The 17,020-nt window shown below is 41.7% G+C and overlaps 1 protein-coding gene across 5 annotated transcripts in view; it reads right to left on the bottom strand.

The window, feature by feature from the left end:
- Positions 1-17,020, bottom strand: part of STXBP6 (syntaxin binding protein 6) — a 252,267-nt gene that overhangs the window by 4,878 nt on the left and 230,369 nt on the right. For all 5 annotated transcript variants that reach the window (XM_050798619.1, XM_050798620.1, XM_050798621.1 and 2 more), the window contains one exon: positions 4,630-4,787. In XM_050798619.1, the coding sequence (XP_050654576.1) occupies positions 4,630-4,787 (158 nt within the window). The remainder of the gene's footprint in view (positions 1-4,629; positions 4,788-17,020) is intronic.

Here is a 17,020-nt window from a genome sequence, read left to right as displayed (position 1 = left end):
CTGTGATTGTGCTGCTGTTCAAACCAGACCCTGGTAACCAGGACAGTGCATCTGGAATGGAGCTAAGGGGAGCCCCTGGCCCACGACCAGCTGAGATTTGCAGAAATACAGTTACTGGACATTTTGCTATTTGAGTATTGCCATAGTCCAAATGTTTGTGTTTCCCCAAAATTCTTATGTTGAAACCTAACCCCCAAGGTGATACTATTAGAAGGTGGAACCTTTGAGAGGCAGTTAGGTCACGAGGGCAGAGCACTCATGAATGAGATTAGTGTCCTTACAAAGTGGCTGAAGCGAGACCCCTCACCGCTTCCACCATGTGAGGACATGATGAGAAGGTGCCATGTATGAACCAAACAACAGGCCCTCACCAGACACAGGATTTGCCAGTTCCTTGATCTTTGACTTCCCAGCCTCCAGAATTGTAAGAAATAAATTTCTGTTGTATATAAATCACCCAGTTGATGGTATTTTGTTATAGCAGCCTGAATGTACTAAGAAAGTAGTATCATTTTAGTTTTCATTTAAAAATTCCCTAGGAATTAGGAGTGTTAGAATATGGAAGGCAGGGAGGTAGAGCAGAAAGAGCACTGCCTGAAATGAGGTCAGGATACCTGCTGCTACAAATCTGCTGTATGACCTTGAGCTCTAAAGTCACAGCTGTTCCACACCTCAGCCTCCTCTTATGTCTATAAAAAAGTCTCCAACTCTAAATGCCAATGGATAAATTTAGGTGTCAGAGTTGTTAAAATTTAAAATTTCCTTTTGATATGTTTTGTGTTCTTAATATCTCATGGAAAGAGTTCTCTTTCAACGCTACGCATGTAACCTACTCAACCTAAAAAATGATAATAATAAAATCGTGACTGATACCAGGGAGATATACTGATACTATATCACTATATCAGTATATATATATCAGTATATAGTATCAGTATATCTCCCTGGTATCAGTCACGATTTTATTATTTATCAACAATAATAAATAATAAAATCATGTATTTTATGTATTAATATAATGTATTAATATAATAGTATTATATTATAATAATATAATAGTATAATACTATGCATTATAAGACCTGTGCTCCTAAGACCCAGACCTGAGCTCCTTAGGTAGTAAGGATAGAGGCAGCCATTCCCTCCCAGTGAGAGATATGCCACACGCCCTTTCTTCCTCCACACACATAGGCTAGTGAAAAACAGGGCGGGTCAATGTTTTTTTCTGCAAGAAATGTCATCTGAAGATGTCTGAGTGTGGGTAATGCTCTTGTCTACTGACTCACTGCCTATGGTGGGGCCGTCAAAGCACTGCACCTGCTGCAACATTGTGCTTTTCGGCAAAGGAAAGTGAGCAGATCTGATTCTGTGATTGCGGTCACTTTCCTAAGGTTAACTTTGCATGAAGTCAGGAGCTCAAGAAAGAACCACACTTCCTCAAACCAGGCTCACCAGAGTGGAGGTAGGGGAGTCAGTCTGGGTAGGCGGAGGGGAAAGGATCATTTTCTATCTGCACTGTAGACGACAAACACCTGCATATTTTGAAGTCAGGGTTGTACAAAAGTGATTCACTCACTCTTGCACCTGGGTCATTGCAGGAGTCCTGGATCAAGTTAGAAGGCCAAAGACCCTTTTCTACTGGACTCTACAAAGGTGTGCCAAACTCTCCAGCTGGGGTTGGGTGCCCTTATTCAACTGGGAGCTCTAGGAGCTGCCACCTGGCATTGCCATTTTCTGCTCAGGACTCTGCCATGTGTTCTGGCCCCCACTTGTAAGCACAACTTACTCCTTCTGAGTCAACAGAGCCATGCTTGTCTAGTGGGTAGAATGCCTGGGTTCCATCTCTGAACTCTCCCCTCAGCAGCAGGCCTGGCTGTGGCTTGTCCAGTAAAATGACATCTTTATGGTCAGCCTATGCTAGCAGGTCCAAATCAAGAGTCCTAGGCCCTGGGAAAATAACCACACCTTATCTAGAGAGGTCAGTCTGCTTGTTAGGAATACTGCCAGTGCCAGTGATTCATAGGCACACATCCCAGTTTCAGACAACTGCAAGTCTGGCCATGACGCTCTCCAACTCTCATACACATTAACAGACACTAGTAACCCCTCCTTTTCCCCCTGAGATTACCTAAGGGAGGGGAAACCAAAATAAACACAAGCTGTCCATGCCTCACCTCTCCCGAGTGAAAGCAGGTAACTGCTAGAAATACATTTTCCCACTGGTCAAGCCAGAGACCCCTTTGCCTTTGGTGGCTGCATTAGTTTCTATCCTGATAGGTCCTGTTTCAAGGGCTGATCTGTGTTTAGATAGTATCAACATTTAGCAGGAGGCCCTCCCACACCCCTTTCCCTTTGGGTTTGGGAGGTACAAAATCTTCTCCTCCATTCCTTCCCTGTCCCTGTGTTGAGGATCCTCAACCACCAGTATCAATTCTCCAATCCCTCAACCATGCTCATTATGTGACTGAATAGGGCAGGGTCAGTAAAAAAAAAAAAAGATATATATATAAAATATATATGAAAATGATTACAAATAATAGTAATTTAGATTTATATGCACTACATACTGTGCTAATAGCTTTGAACTCATTCAATTCTCTGAATACTCTAGGAGGTACTTATCATTCTCATAAAGAATGGTGCTCTGTTTTACTGATGAGAAAACAGAGGCTTAGAGAAATGAAGCATTTGCCCAAGGTCACCAAGATGGTAAATGATAGAGCTATACTCAGACACAAGATGTTAACTACTATTCCATATTGCTTTCCCAACTACCTAGCAAACTTGGCCACAGTATCAGGGAAACAGGGCTACCAGGGTCAAGAGTTCAGGCCATCTGGTTAGGTGATCCAATTCAGTGTTTGTACAGCCCCCTCTGGGAGGGACGCCTACGTGGATGACATCCAGGTATTGTCTACTCCACCTTAGGAAGAGCAATTTCACAATCTTCCTTGGTAACCTGGTTCATGGTTTAATCATTAACCTAAATTCTTGTTTTAGCAGAATTTTATCAGCGCACTATTGATTGCTCTATTCTGTGTAGGAAGACATGAAAGATAAATGCCTGTACTATCACCCTTCCTAGAACTGAAGATTGTTACAAAGTTATTCCCTTTAGCCTTCTCTACCCAACTCAATAACTTAAATGTTTCCCCAGATTTCCACTATCCGTTCTCCCATTGAAATCACGGAAGCTGCTGCTGTTGTTAAAGAAGCTGACGCTATAATGCCAGCATTTCCATATCATCATTATCTCTGTGTCACAGAGACTGGAGAAAGGAGGAAGGAACTAGGGAGACCTTAAATCCAAGTTCACTCTCTCTGCATCTGCACCAACAGCAGCAATCTGAGGCTCTGGCCTCCAGCAGGGCTGTCTGCATTTTCAGGCAGATCTGGCCAATTCTCCTTGAAGGAACTCGAAATGGGCCCCACAGACAACAGTGCATAAAGACCCTGTCACGACAGAGAATGAATAAGACGACAAGACAGGGTTGCACAAAGGGGATGCAGGAAGAGAAAGCAGGAGTCATCCACTCAGAGCTGGATCCCCAACTGGACCTGAGCGTGAGCCTCCAGAAGAGGTCACCGCAACTCAGCTGGGGATATTTTTCTCATTGCTTTTTAGGTTATCCATCTTTGTTTCCTCAGCAGAAGTGGGGTTTCTGTTAAAGCCAGTTATTTTTTTTTTCCCAAAAGGTCACCTGAAAAGTGTATTTTAAGGGCCAGATCGTAAGTCTGACATGCCAACACAAGTCATCAGCAGATGTTGTTTCTGGGAGCCTAAATTCAAACCACTAACCAGAAAAAAACTGCCCTTTGATCTGAAACACAAGAACAGTAATAAATCCTCTTTATCACCTGACCAACAGGGCCTCTCTTTCCTTTGGTTTATGACTGCCTTAGATAGCTGGCTGCCAATAAAAACTGCCCCTTTCCCTTCTAAAAGGCGCAGTTCTCAGCCAGTATGAGAATGTGCAGAGTGCGCACTCAGTCAAGCAGGAAATGCCCTTCTCTGGATGCAGGGGCTGCAGGGAGTATTGCTGGCAGCTCAGCGCTGGTCCGGTCAAGCTCAGAGCCCCAGAATTGAGGCCCTGAAATAACAACCCACCCCTCTCAGAGGGAAAACTAGCCCCGAGGTGCATAGTTCCCTGGGACTAGGGCTTGCTTTGTGTCTGGTGAAGAGATACGGACACAATGGCAGACTCAGGATAAGAAAGGGACAGGATGGAAAAGCAAGCACAAGCAGCCTCACGTCCTCCATGTGTTGGCTAAGTGGGGCAGGGATATTCGAAGACCTGATCTCTTCTCCCCCACCCACTATTCTGTGCCTCGATAATTGAGCCCTAAACTTCTGAGCAGGAACTAAAGATGGTCCATAGTTCCTAAAGATCCAAGATCGGAATGTCAGAGAAACGGATGAGGACATCAGAAAAGAGCCAAAGAAACCAGGTACAAGAAGAAATTTTCCACGACTCAGGTGTTTAGTAAGTAGCAGATGGGAATTACATAACGGGGAAATAAAAAGCTTAATTTTGTATCTCATGACAGGAAAATACTGAAATAAAGTTTCTTGGCACTGTAGCTCCCCAACACCCCAGAGCTGAGAAGCCTGCCCCTCTCTTGGCCCACCTTGTGCGCAGTTTCTGCAAACTGCTGGGCACTGTTCTTCAGGTCTTCTGTCTTCTCCTCCGCTCGGCCTAATCTCTCTCCGCGCTCATTCAAGGCCTGGCTTGCCTTCTGCACTGCGCTGGTCACGCTGTCGGCAGCTGAATGGAGGATGCTGTTTCCTGAAAGGAGGAGAGCAGGAGCATCAGAAGCTGGCTCGGCTGACCCACAGTGACCAGACTCCTGCAGGGTGAGTACCCTGTAAGAGGAAGGCAGGTCACACTGCAGAAAGCCTGCTCCTCTAGTGTCTAGGAAACAGGCTGACGACATTTCTTTTGATTGGGTTTGACTGACGCACTTGCAGCAAGAACAGCCATTGACTGCAGGACCTAGGAAAATCCTAAATGCTTCTTTATAATCCCATCACTAACACGCCAGTTATTTCCATTCTGCCAGTATCTGATGAGGCTCAAAAGGATGGGGCCTGTCTGGATTTACAACTTGGCTTGCAAAGATAAATGAAAACATTGACAAGTTCACAGAATTAGGCAAGTTCAGTGAGACATATCTGGATCTTATGTTATTTCCTTTTGACCTGTGGTTTCGGTGAATGACCATAGGAAAACTGGGACCACAGAACTTTTCTAGACAGAATGCTCTATATATTCCTTCCAACTCTTCTTCTTCATTTTACCCCTTCATCCAGCAAGTAAAGAACACCCCAAAATGTACAGCTTCATGTACGAGCTATGATCCAGTCTCAAAGCGCAGAGTAGATGTGTCTGCTCCCAACCTTGAATTCTGTACCATGGCTCGGATGCTTGGGACTCCTTACCTCTGATCTCTAGTATGTGAAACACGGAGCCTCAGGACCATACTTAACCAGCAGGTACAAAACAGTGACAGAAACCAGCCCTAGAAGAAACTTGGCACTTCCAAACTCAGGAGTGGTGATACCAAGAAAGTTGAAAGCCATTGCATCTCAAAGGGTCACACATTCCTGACATCCCATTTGCCAGGATTGGGCAGCAAAATTCAATAGTGAAGAACTTGCCGATGCATAAATCACTGAGAAATAGCAACTTGCAAAATGACAACCAAAGGAAATTTATAGCTGTATTTTGTTAACATTAGAGTGTGAGATATTTAATGGCATTTTATATAATGGCTTTATGCCTTTGAATAAGTTTATTACATCATTTAACTTTGCACCTGGGATGGATACATCCAGCCACAGACAGCTTTTAATAGAAATGCAATTTCCACTGGTCTCAGCGGCAAAGGTTTCTTAATTTCTCCTCTTTGGGCACTGTCTGTGGTTTGTGGAAAAGGATCTCAGGCAAAGAAAGTGCCTTGACTGGAGGAAGCACTTAGTAAATGTTTTTCTATTTTTCTTCTTTAATGATGGATTTCAAGGGATTCAATTATGCACTAAGGGGAGGAGAATGGGGTTAACTCAGTGTTACTCAGTTGCATCAAGCACTACATGAACCAAGATAAATCAGCACAGATAAACAGGGAGCAGAGGAAGTGCAGGTTCTAGGTAAATCTGGTTGAATGCAAGGTTGGAATGAAAGGTCTCGGTCTTCAGAACAGATTTAGGAGGAGAAATCTTGGTCCCCTTTGCTTTCATATCATACTCATAACTATGATAATAACCTATCCATATGCTCAACACTTGAATAGCACCTTGCAATCATACAGCACCTTCACAAATATTATCTCACTTGATTGTCACAATTCTACTGACAGGATTGAGACTAGCAGAGGTTAAGAGGCTTGCACGAGACTGTATCACTAGGGAAGTGACAGGGACAGAACTTGAGCCTGGTTTTCCAGTGACTTTTCCTTATTCTCTACCTTGTTCTTTGCAGATACGGTGTTGGTCCACAGAAGCAATCACTAAGACAGAATTGTGGGCAGACTGGTATACAGATAGGTTTTGACAGGTTATTTCCCAAGGTAACGCCTGACCGTTTCTGTCCTCAAGGTACTCCTCTTGGTAAATTAAGAGTTATTACCCATGCCACATCGAAAGTCAAGTTTTCTCAAAAAAGGAAGAGGCCAATGGGGTGGAACAGGAAGATGGAGAAGGGCGCAGAGGAGTTGGGAGAGGGCACAAGAAAATCTCCTTTTTCTGTCTCCTTCCATTTATTCACAGCTTAGCCACCAGGGGACTGGGAAAAGATATGGCAGGGAAGCTGCAACTTCACCACTAGGAATAGCTGCCTGAAATCAAAAGGATTTTAGAATTAGCTACTATAAAATCAAGAGGGTGTATAAGCAAGACTTGCCTTTTCCCACTGGAATTGACCTGCATGATCTTCACATCGTGCTTCTGGAATGAACCCACTACACATAAGCCTTGCTGCTTTGTTATTTGAAATTAATCTTGCACGTGATGTCAGGTAACATCACACCTCAGTTTTATATGATACTGTTTAGCAGGAGTCATTATAACTCATAGAGAACTAGATGCTGTCTTCACTGTTGAAAGATGACATTGCTGACTACTGCCAATAGGAAATCCACCTTCAGTTATTTTCAGGCATCAGGATGAATTTGAACAAATTTCATTTCCTCAGTTGAAATAACCTCTTCCAGTTTCAATTCTACCCACATTTTAGGCCCAGTTAAGTCCCATCACCTTTATTAAGCTTCAGATCAATTCTAATCTCTCCCTCCACTCAACTCCCTAAATAATATCTATATCCTTCTTGGTTACTTAATTAAGTACAATCACGGGCAACTCTTCTCCTACTTGACTTTTTCACCTGTAGATACAATGACTTCCCAGCTGGATTACAAATTCTGAGTACATCATTTCACTCTGTTGACAATTCCCTAAATCTTTATTATTTCTCTTCTATTGACCTAGATCTTCTGCTGACTTATTTTCTTCTATCTGGGATCCTCTTGCTCAAACTGTAATCCCAGGGTTCTTCCCCTCACTCTCTTCTCTTTTGCACTCTACAGACTCTCTCTGGAGCAACCTCATCCAGCTCTTGACTTCTATAACCAAATCCTTATCTTTCACTAGGTCATGCTGCTGAGCTCCAGGCCCATAGGTTTTCTTATGGAAAACTCCAACAGAATGACCCAAAGTCATCTTGAGTTCAGTAAGTCAAAACCTCATCTCATTATCTTTTCCCTTCACACCTACTTTTCCTTTGGGTCCCCTGCTTAGTGAACAACCCCAATATCTGCCCAGGTCCTTAATCCAGCCAGAAATCTGGACACCTTCCTCACAATTAAAGGTCACCTCCTATACAGCTCTCTACACTCTGCCTCTTTACCAACCTCCTGCCTCACATATACACACAATCTTTACCACATCTATGATAATAACTAGAAATAAAATTGCTGGTTCAAAGCACATATAGGCTCTTGGTGTACGTTGAAGATTGCTTCCCTGAAAGATTTATTCAACATTCAAAACCATTCATGAAGTACATACTATGTGCCAGGCACTATTATGTTGACACAATTGGCAGAATGACTTTAAGGGAGTGATTTAATTTTTCTTATCTGTAAAATGTGGGTTGTACCATTTACCTCATGTGCCTACTGTGGAGATGAAGATGTACATGCAGTGTCTGCAGGTACTCAATGGAAGTTTGCCCTCCACCCCCCCTTAAGACTACATCTTCTATGTAACTTTGAAAAAAATGGCACATCGCACCCAATTCCATTGCATGTCACTCTCTCTTCTCTACTATCTTGGGGCTAAGTGTTTTGAAGCTTTCAGGAGATACTCCTTACATACCTTTGTATATCCTGCTATGTGTAGCACAGCATGTTGCTCAGAGAGGGAGTTGAACACATATTTATTAAATCACGCATGTTTTGTAAATAGGACGCCTAACTCAAAAGTTGGGACTCATCATATTGTACTGAATTAAATCTGGAAATAAAGCAGCCTCCTGAGGCAGACAGCATAGTAATTCTTTCTAAATAGACAGGAAGCATATTAATACTCAAATTTATTCAAGCAGTCTGAGAAGCTGTCAACCACGGCAAATAAAGTCAACTACTTTTGGAATTAGTCTCTGGAGAGTACAGCAGAGACCAATCTTGCTTCATTGATCTTGCCTTCATATCAGTTCCACTTAATGTGTGCTTTTAAAAAAATATATACGCTGACATCTTTTACGTTAAGTGATTTAGAAGACTTCATTGAGAGAGCAACTGGAGATAAAGCTAGAGCATTGTGTTCAGTCACTGAGAATACAATGGAAAGAAATTTAAATGTATAGAAAAATGAGAGAAAAGAGTAAAATATATTGAGAAGTGATAAGTGAAGAGAAAGGAGGAAACTTTTTAAGAAGCACATAAAATACACCAACAGTTCAATTATCAACATAATTTCATTTGATCACGCTACACATCAGGGTGTATCTTGGTAATTAAAATCCTTAATTCTATTGCTAGTAAAAGGCAATTTCAACAGAATTTTCAGCAGCTACTTCTATGAAATACACATAGAGATATTTGAAATGTAAAATATTCATCCTGTTCGGAAAATAAGGCAGCAGGAAAATAATCTAAAATATAAATAATAAATATATGCCCATCTATATTCAGTGCTGAGTCAATGTGCTCATTTAAGAACACTCTTTTAAAACAGAGATTTCTTAATAGTTTTGCTTGAACTACTTCTATTCCATAATCAATTTAACCACTTAAGAATAACTATCCAATAAACCCCACTTATCTAAACTTAGAGGAAAACCAATTTGAATTTTGGGAAAATACGTATGTATAAAATAGATAAGAGTTCTAACAAACACAAAAATTGGCAGGGAGACCTATTATATTTAATCTGTATATAGGCCAGGAACATTAGTGACTCTCATATAATCTGCCAAAAGTATTCAATAATAATTTATTCTCTGCACAGATGAAGTAAGCCCTATTCTATTCACATCTACTGAGTTATTTTTCTTAGCAAAGTTATTTTCATGGGTAGTACCTAAGGTACAATTAAGTCTTGTTCAGTATAAGTAACATGCAAATTAATTTCACAGGATACAAAAAGGTAGGATTCACCTGAGACGGTGTTTTTTTCTTTTTTCTTTCACTCTGTGACAATTTTATTGCTCAGTGTTTCTACCACTAGAACACATATTAGCAAAAGAAAAGTTACATAGAGATCTGGCTCCCTGAGAGCCTGGTCTCCTTTCAGTCCCAAAGCCACTCAGTGCCACTTAGACACTGTTTTGCTTCCTGTGATGAGTGGCTCTACTTCCGCCCCATCCTTGGTAATTCAGTTGCATGATAATCATGATGCTTCAAAGGAGGCTCTGTTTAGTACTGTGACTGTCACTCAATATTTTATAGATGAATAATAATTTAAATAATAATGATGATACTAGCTTTTACTTCTATGAACAGAGTGATTAAATGCAAAGGCCTACCCGGTGATAGAAGTTGGTTCTTAATCCACAAAGTCCATTAATTATCTGTGAACTTTGGCAATACCAAGCTCTTTCTATATTACACTGACTAATCAATACTAAATCACATTGAGAGGTGACAATGTGCTAGCAGCCTTCGCTCACTCTTGGTGCCTCTGCGGCCTCAGTGTCCACTCTGGCCACGCTTGAGGAGCCCTTCAGACCACCGTTGCACTGTGGGAGCCCCACTCTGGGCAGGCCGAGGCCGGAGCTGGCTCCCTCTGCTTGCAGGGAGGTGTGGAGAGAGAGGTGCCAGGGGGAACCAGGGCTGCATGCAGTGCTCGCGGTCTAGCCTGAGTTCAGGGTGGGCGCAGGCTTGGCAGCCCCGCACTTGGAGTGGCCTGCAAGTGCCCCTGGCCCCAGGCAGTGAGGGGCTTAGCACCCAGGGCCAGCAGCTGTGGAGGGTTTGCTGGGTTCTCCAGCACTGCTGGCCCGCCCTTGCCGTGCTTGAATTCTCACCACCTCAGCTGCCTCCCTGCGGGGCAGGGCTTGGGACCTACAGCCCACCATGCCCAAGCCCCTCCACTGGTGGGCTCTGGTGCGGCCTGAGCCTCCCCAACGGGTGCCCTCCCCTGCTCTAGGACAACCGCCCAAGGGCTGAGGAGTGCAGGGGCGGCAGCATGGGACTGGCAGGCAGCTCTGCCCAGGGTGCTGGAGTGGGATCCACTAGGGGAAGTCAGCTAGGTTCCTGAATTGGGTGGGGACTTGGAGAACTTTTATGGCCAGCTAAAGGATTGTAAATGCACCAATCAGCACTCTGTGTCTAGCTCAAGGTTTGTAAATGCACCAATCAGTGCTCTATGTCTAGCTAACCTAGTGGGGACTTCCAGAACTTTTCTGTCTAGCACTCTAGGTCTAGCTAAAGGACTGTAAATGCACCAGTCAGCACTGTGTCTAGCTAAAGGTTTGTAAACACACCAATCAGCACCTTGTCAAAATGGACCAATCAGCTCTCTGTAAAATGGACCAATCTGTAAAATGGACCAATCAGCTCTCTGTAAAATGAACCAATCAGCAGGATGTGGGTGGGGTCAGATAAGGGAATAAAAGCAGGCTGCCCTAGCCGGCAATGGCAACCCCCTCGGGTACCCTTCCATGCTATGGAAGTTTTGTTCTTTTGCTCTTTGCAATAAATCTTGCTGTTGCTCACTCTTTGGGTCCGCACTGCCTTTATGAGCTGTAACACTCACCGCAAAGGTCTGCAGCTTCACTCCTGAAGCCAGCGAGACCACAAACCCACCGGAAGGGATGAACAACTCCGGACGGGAGGAATGAACAACCCCAGACGTGCTGCCCTTAAGAGCTGTAACACTCACCGCGAAGGTCTGCAGCTTCATTCCTGAAGCCAGCCAGACCACGAACCCACCAGAAGGAAGAAACTCCAGACACATCTGAACATGTGAAGGAACAAACTCTGGACACACCATCTTTAGGAACTATAACACTCACTGCGAGGGTCCGTGGCTCCATTCTTGAAGTCAGTGAGACCAAGAACCCACCAATTCTGGACACAATATCACTGTATTTCAATGTTGGATAACCTATACTATCTTCTTTTAAGATGGAGGTTCTTCCAAAAAGTTAAATTTCATCCATACTTTTGTGGTAATGACTAACCAGAAAAATTCTTTTAAAAATTCTGGTTACATCAAGCCTTTCCAAAAGGAGGAGCTGTTAACCCAAGCTGGGCAGGATACAGTGTGAACATCGGTCAATCACAATCACAGAACAGCTACCATACTAGGTGGCAGGTACTATGGTAAGATGTTACATTCCTCGAAGGGAGATATTCTTACCCTTATGTTATAGTTAAGGAAACATATGCACAGGGAGGTGAAGTAGCTTACCCAAGATTAGCCACAAATTGACTCCAAAGCTCCTAACATCTATGTCAGCATTTGCCAAAATGGTTCTGTGAGTTACAGTGCTCCAAGAAAAGCTCAGTTCTATGACAAAATGACTTCGTGAAATGAGATCTAGCCACATTCCTTTACTGCAGAACTTTGGAAAATCTTTAATGTGTTAATGTAAACTGAATGAAAAGGAGGTAGGGGTGAGAGCAGGAGAAGTATGGTATGCAGAGCTTCCAAAACATATTTACTCATAGGGTTTTTTTGGCCGAGTATCTTAGTAGGGTGAAATTCTGCAGAATTTGCGCTCAGAAATGCTACAATAGACTACACTGACTCCTAAGTTAAAGGAGGAAAAATAAATTCAGGCTGTCCTCATCAATTTAGTAATAGGTCATGTAATTACATTAAAAAGGCTTGCTTCATAGAGGATACAGAACAGATAGCATGCTCAATGGTGGTTTCAGAATTATCTTTTGTCTCAAGTTGGCTAATTTCAAGGAGCAAGAAACTTACTTGTTTGTTGCCTGGAGCTGGATGACAAAGAAAAATGGACTCAGTGCTCAGGAATACTTTGTAAGCCCATAAACGCAAAAGCCTACTTGAAGGACACCTTGGAATTATCGATTGCTGTTGTTACCAAGCGAAGAATGGACCATTCTATTAGGTCTTCTTTTAGCATTGTGAAGGTAATGCAGTGGAACCCCAGCCTATTCCCAAGTCACAAGCATGTCTGCCCTAGTGGCTAACTAAAGCCTCAGAAAAAAGCCCAATGCCCCCTCCCTGTCGTATAGACAACTATGAGCTCATACACTCCTCTCAATTCACTGTTTCACTATTCTCACTGACAAAGGTCAAACATTTAGAATTTTATTCAGGTATCTTTAAACAATTAAATTCAGGATATGCATAAACACTCACGGGTATCTTTAGGATTTACTTAACCTTGGTTGTTATGAATAGTTATAGGGTATCAGGAGAATGAATTCAATAATACTTCTTCTGTGTCTGTTTTGTTCAGAGATTATCAGACTCTCAAAAAACAGGCAACACTTGTCCTGAGGTTAAAAACCTAACGTGGCTCTAAATTTGGTAAAATGGATTTTGTTCTGTCTTGGGTTATGTTCGCAGACAAACCAGCTATGATGTACAGGTCTCTATTTTTATTACAGTTGGAAGCTAGGGACTTTTACTCTACTAACTGTAATTTCAAGTCCTTATATACACAAATTGAAAACTCTCTACACAATGCTACTGGTTAAAAAGCAAATTCTGTTCAACATACTTGCTACTTACCAGCTGTGTTACCACGAACAAATTACTTACCCTTTTGTGCTTCAGTTTCCTCACCTGTCCTAGGGATTGGTCTAGTATCTATCTCATGAGGTTGCTGTGAGGAATGAGGTGAAGTGCAAATGGGGCATTTAGAACAGTGTTTGGCCCATAGACACTGAACCTTAGCCATTGCTAATGAGATAAACTTGTTATCTGGCACTGGAGAGTCTTTCTGTTAAGCTCTCTACTTAGCTCATCTTTCTTTCCCTACTCTCATCACCATGAACATTCGTGAAGGAGGAGTCTCCCCTATTGTTACTCTCATATGTCACAATTGTTTTGAACTTCCAGTGGACTACCCTACCCCATGCTAACAACACTGTTCTCTCAAACTCACCAATGACCTATCAAGTCCATTGCCTATTTTAAGTTTCCTCCAGTTGGCCATGGGACCACAATTTGACTACTTCTGAAGGCTGTTCTTTCTGTTGGCTTCTAAAACACATTATTTCTTGATCCACCCCCCAATCCCTATCACTTTGATTCTTCCTTAATTACTACCTTCCTGATTAGAGATACAAAGTCAGAAACGTCTAGGATTGAGCCTGACTTTGCCAAATATCAACAATGTGGCCTCAGATAAGTTACTTAATCTCTGTGAGCCTATGCTTTTTCATTGGTTTAATGTCAATAAAAAACAGTATCTATTTTTGGCCAGGTGTGGTGACTCATGCCTGTAATCTCAGCACTTTGGGAGGCCCAGGTGGGTGAATCACTTTAGCTCAGGAGTTTTGAGATCAGCCTGGACAACATGGGGAAACCCCATCTCTATAAGAAATACAAAAACTAGCTGGGCTTGGTGGTGCATGCCTATAGTCCCAGTTACTGCGGAGGCTGAGGTGGGAAGATGGCTTGAGCCTGGGAGGCAGAGGTTTCTGTGAGCTAAGATGGAGCCGCTGCACTCCAGCCTGGACAATAGAGCCAGACCTTGTCATAAACAAACAAACAAACAAACAAAAAACCAGTATTTATTTTTCATATGAACTAGTGTGAGAAGTAAATGAAATACATATTTAGCATAGGGCTAATAACGTAGTGTGAGCTCAATGTACTCCATATCATTAGTAATAACTGATTCATTCAGCTCACTTATTATAGAACAAATATGTGCCAGACACTGTCTATATTTGTCTGCTTCACAAATTAAAAACCTTCATATTAGCCCAATCTTTTCCTTCCCGCCCTTCTTCTGACCTGCTCCTCCTAAATTCATCGTGTCAGTTAATGGCTCCTCTGTTCACCTAGTCTTCTACTCTCAATTGACCTGACTCTTAACCTCTCCATCATATCCCACATCAAAATGCTCATGGAATCCAGGACATTCTCTCTCAGCAAGGGCTCTTCACTTAGCCCTCCACATTATTTCTAGCCCCCATGGGGCTAGAATTAGGTTCTATTTCAGTCGTACTGGACAAAGACAGCAGCCTGGATGGTGTTCCTGCCACTAGTCTCTAAGTCCTCTAGCACATGATCCTCTTTCTATACTGGTAACCTGATCATGCCACTTTCTCATTTCCATGCTTTGCTGCTCACCCATAATACAACACAACCAAGAAGGCCTTTCCTAATCTAGTTCCAGGCTATTCGCTTGCCACCTCTGCAGGACCCCCAACAATTATCTACTGCCTCAATGTTTCTTGACAGATTATAGAAAATCCTTAAAGTTTTATCAGTTTCTTACTATGTAGAACATATAATAAATGAATTTGAAAACAAATCCATGTGAACAAAAAGCTTAACAAAGAACACTGCATCCAGCTTTGTCCCTAAGGGTTTTCCAACATCAGCAGTAGCACATTTTTTTTGTTTGTTTTCAGCATCAGTATTGAAATGCAAGCCTCTCACTCAGATTTAGGTGTCTAGCAATATTTTCTGCTAGAAGAAAGCAAACTTCTTTGGGAAGCAGCAGATTCCAAAACTTTGGGCAAGGAAAACTCAAATAGGCCTAAAATACCTCATTATTGCCAGACAGCAAGGATACCTCTAAAGATGATAGGGACAGTGCTAAAATGAAAAAGAAACCAGTTTAAAGGAGATCACTGGGCAAGATCACTGATGTGATATTTAGAACATCAATAGTAATAAAAGTTATCACAATAAAGATAATTACAGTAATTGTATATGACTTTGTGGAAGCCATAATTTCTTAATGATACATTAACATACATTAACTCTCATTAAGAGAGTTAACATAAAATGTACAAAAATGAAGTTGAAATACAAAATAAAATTGATTATAATTGGATGCTTTATTGATTTTAATTAGTAAAAAGTATTAAATATCTGGGTATTTTAAGTATTTATCTACATACATGTATGTATTTGTCTCTATCTGTGTGAGTAGCAGTGGGCAAATACACAAAACTATGAGTAAGCCAAATAATTTCAGAAAGAGTAGAAAGTTACAGAAAGCACTAATGAGCATTAATGGTCAAACATATCCACTAGGTAGAAAGAATGACAATGATGCATTCCAAAGTAGTGAATGCGTTCCCCTCTTTAGAAATTCGGCTATCTGTTCAGATCCGATTGCATCTTCCAGGGGAAGAAACTTCTAGACAACGTGACAAATTATAATAAGATATTAATAAGGCATCTGTATGTTCACAGTAATGCTACTATACCAGAGCGACGCACAAGAATGACATAGAGGATTATGTAATGCTGGCCAAGCAACGTAAAAGATGCACCATTTTGGGAGAAAGCCCATCAAGTTGAAATCACTGGGGGGATGGATGTGAACAATACGGCTTAAACGGTGCTACCGAGGTGAAATATGAGGTTCACATGAAGACCCAGTGAGATATTCAGGGACTCAAGTTTGAATCACCTTAGAAGAATAAACCAGGCAGTGTGCCCCCACTAAAAATCAACTGATTACCAACTCAATCCTCTACACTCAGGAAATATGGAAATAAGCACTTTGATTGGAGAAGAAAATAAATAATGAAGACAGAAATTAAACCCATGGCGTTGCTAGTTCATTACAGGTTTAAACATGATATTCCTTTAAGTACTGTAATTATTATTTTTGCATATGCCTTGTCTGTTTAAAGTAGCTAGTCAAAATAACCAGTCCTATTAAACTGTGATTGCAGTTTAAATTGTTTAACTTCATGAACTAAGTTTCATAAACAATGTTTATAAAAGTTTAAGAAAATTTGGCTTTTCAAATTATTTAGTAGAAATATTTAATAAACTGAGCATGAAACAAAGTGCAAATAAAAGTGTTTCCTTTCCATGCATATAATCTCATCAGTCTCCGAGGAATATAATCAGCATCTTAACAGACACATCTCTTTTCTTGCCTCTGAGACTTTGCAGACACTGGTTACTCAACCACTGATGTACTTTCCTTCCATAATCACCTGGTAATTCATACTCATCAGATATCATTCCGCCTTTTACATTTCCCTGCAGGTTTGTTTATTCATTGAACTACTTATTTATTTATTTATTTATTTTGGTTACCTATTATTTGCAATAGGCACAGCAGTAGGCTGGGAACACAGTTGTAGGCAAAATAGACATACTCTCCACACACACTGTGCCCACCCCACGCCCGGCAAGGGGCTTATGGTCTAGAAACAGGAGGCAGGATGTGTATGGTTAAAAAAATATGTGTAGGGGTATGTATGTATAAAAATTTGTTATAATAAAAAATTCAATTGCTGAAACACAATAATTTTCCAGGCTGTTAACAAACACCGTGCTGTGATAGTTTATTCAAGGGAAGAGGGACTGACTTAGAATCAGTCTGAAAGCTGTGTCTGA

This window comes from Macaca thibetana, chromosome 7, assembly GCF_024542745.1.
Source record: "Macaca thibetana thibetana isolate TM-01 chromosome 7, ASM2454274v1, whole genome shotgun sequence".
Taxonomy (NCBI): Eukaryota; Metazoa; Chordata; class Mammalia; order Primates; family Cercopithecidae; genus Macaca; species Macaca thibetana.
This window is presented reverse-complemented; position numbering and strand designations above follow the sequence as displayed.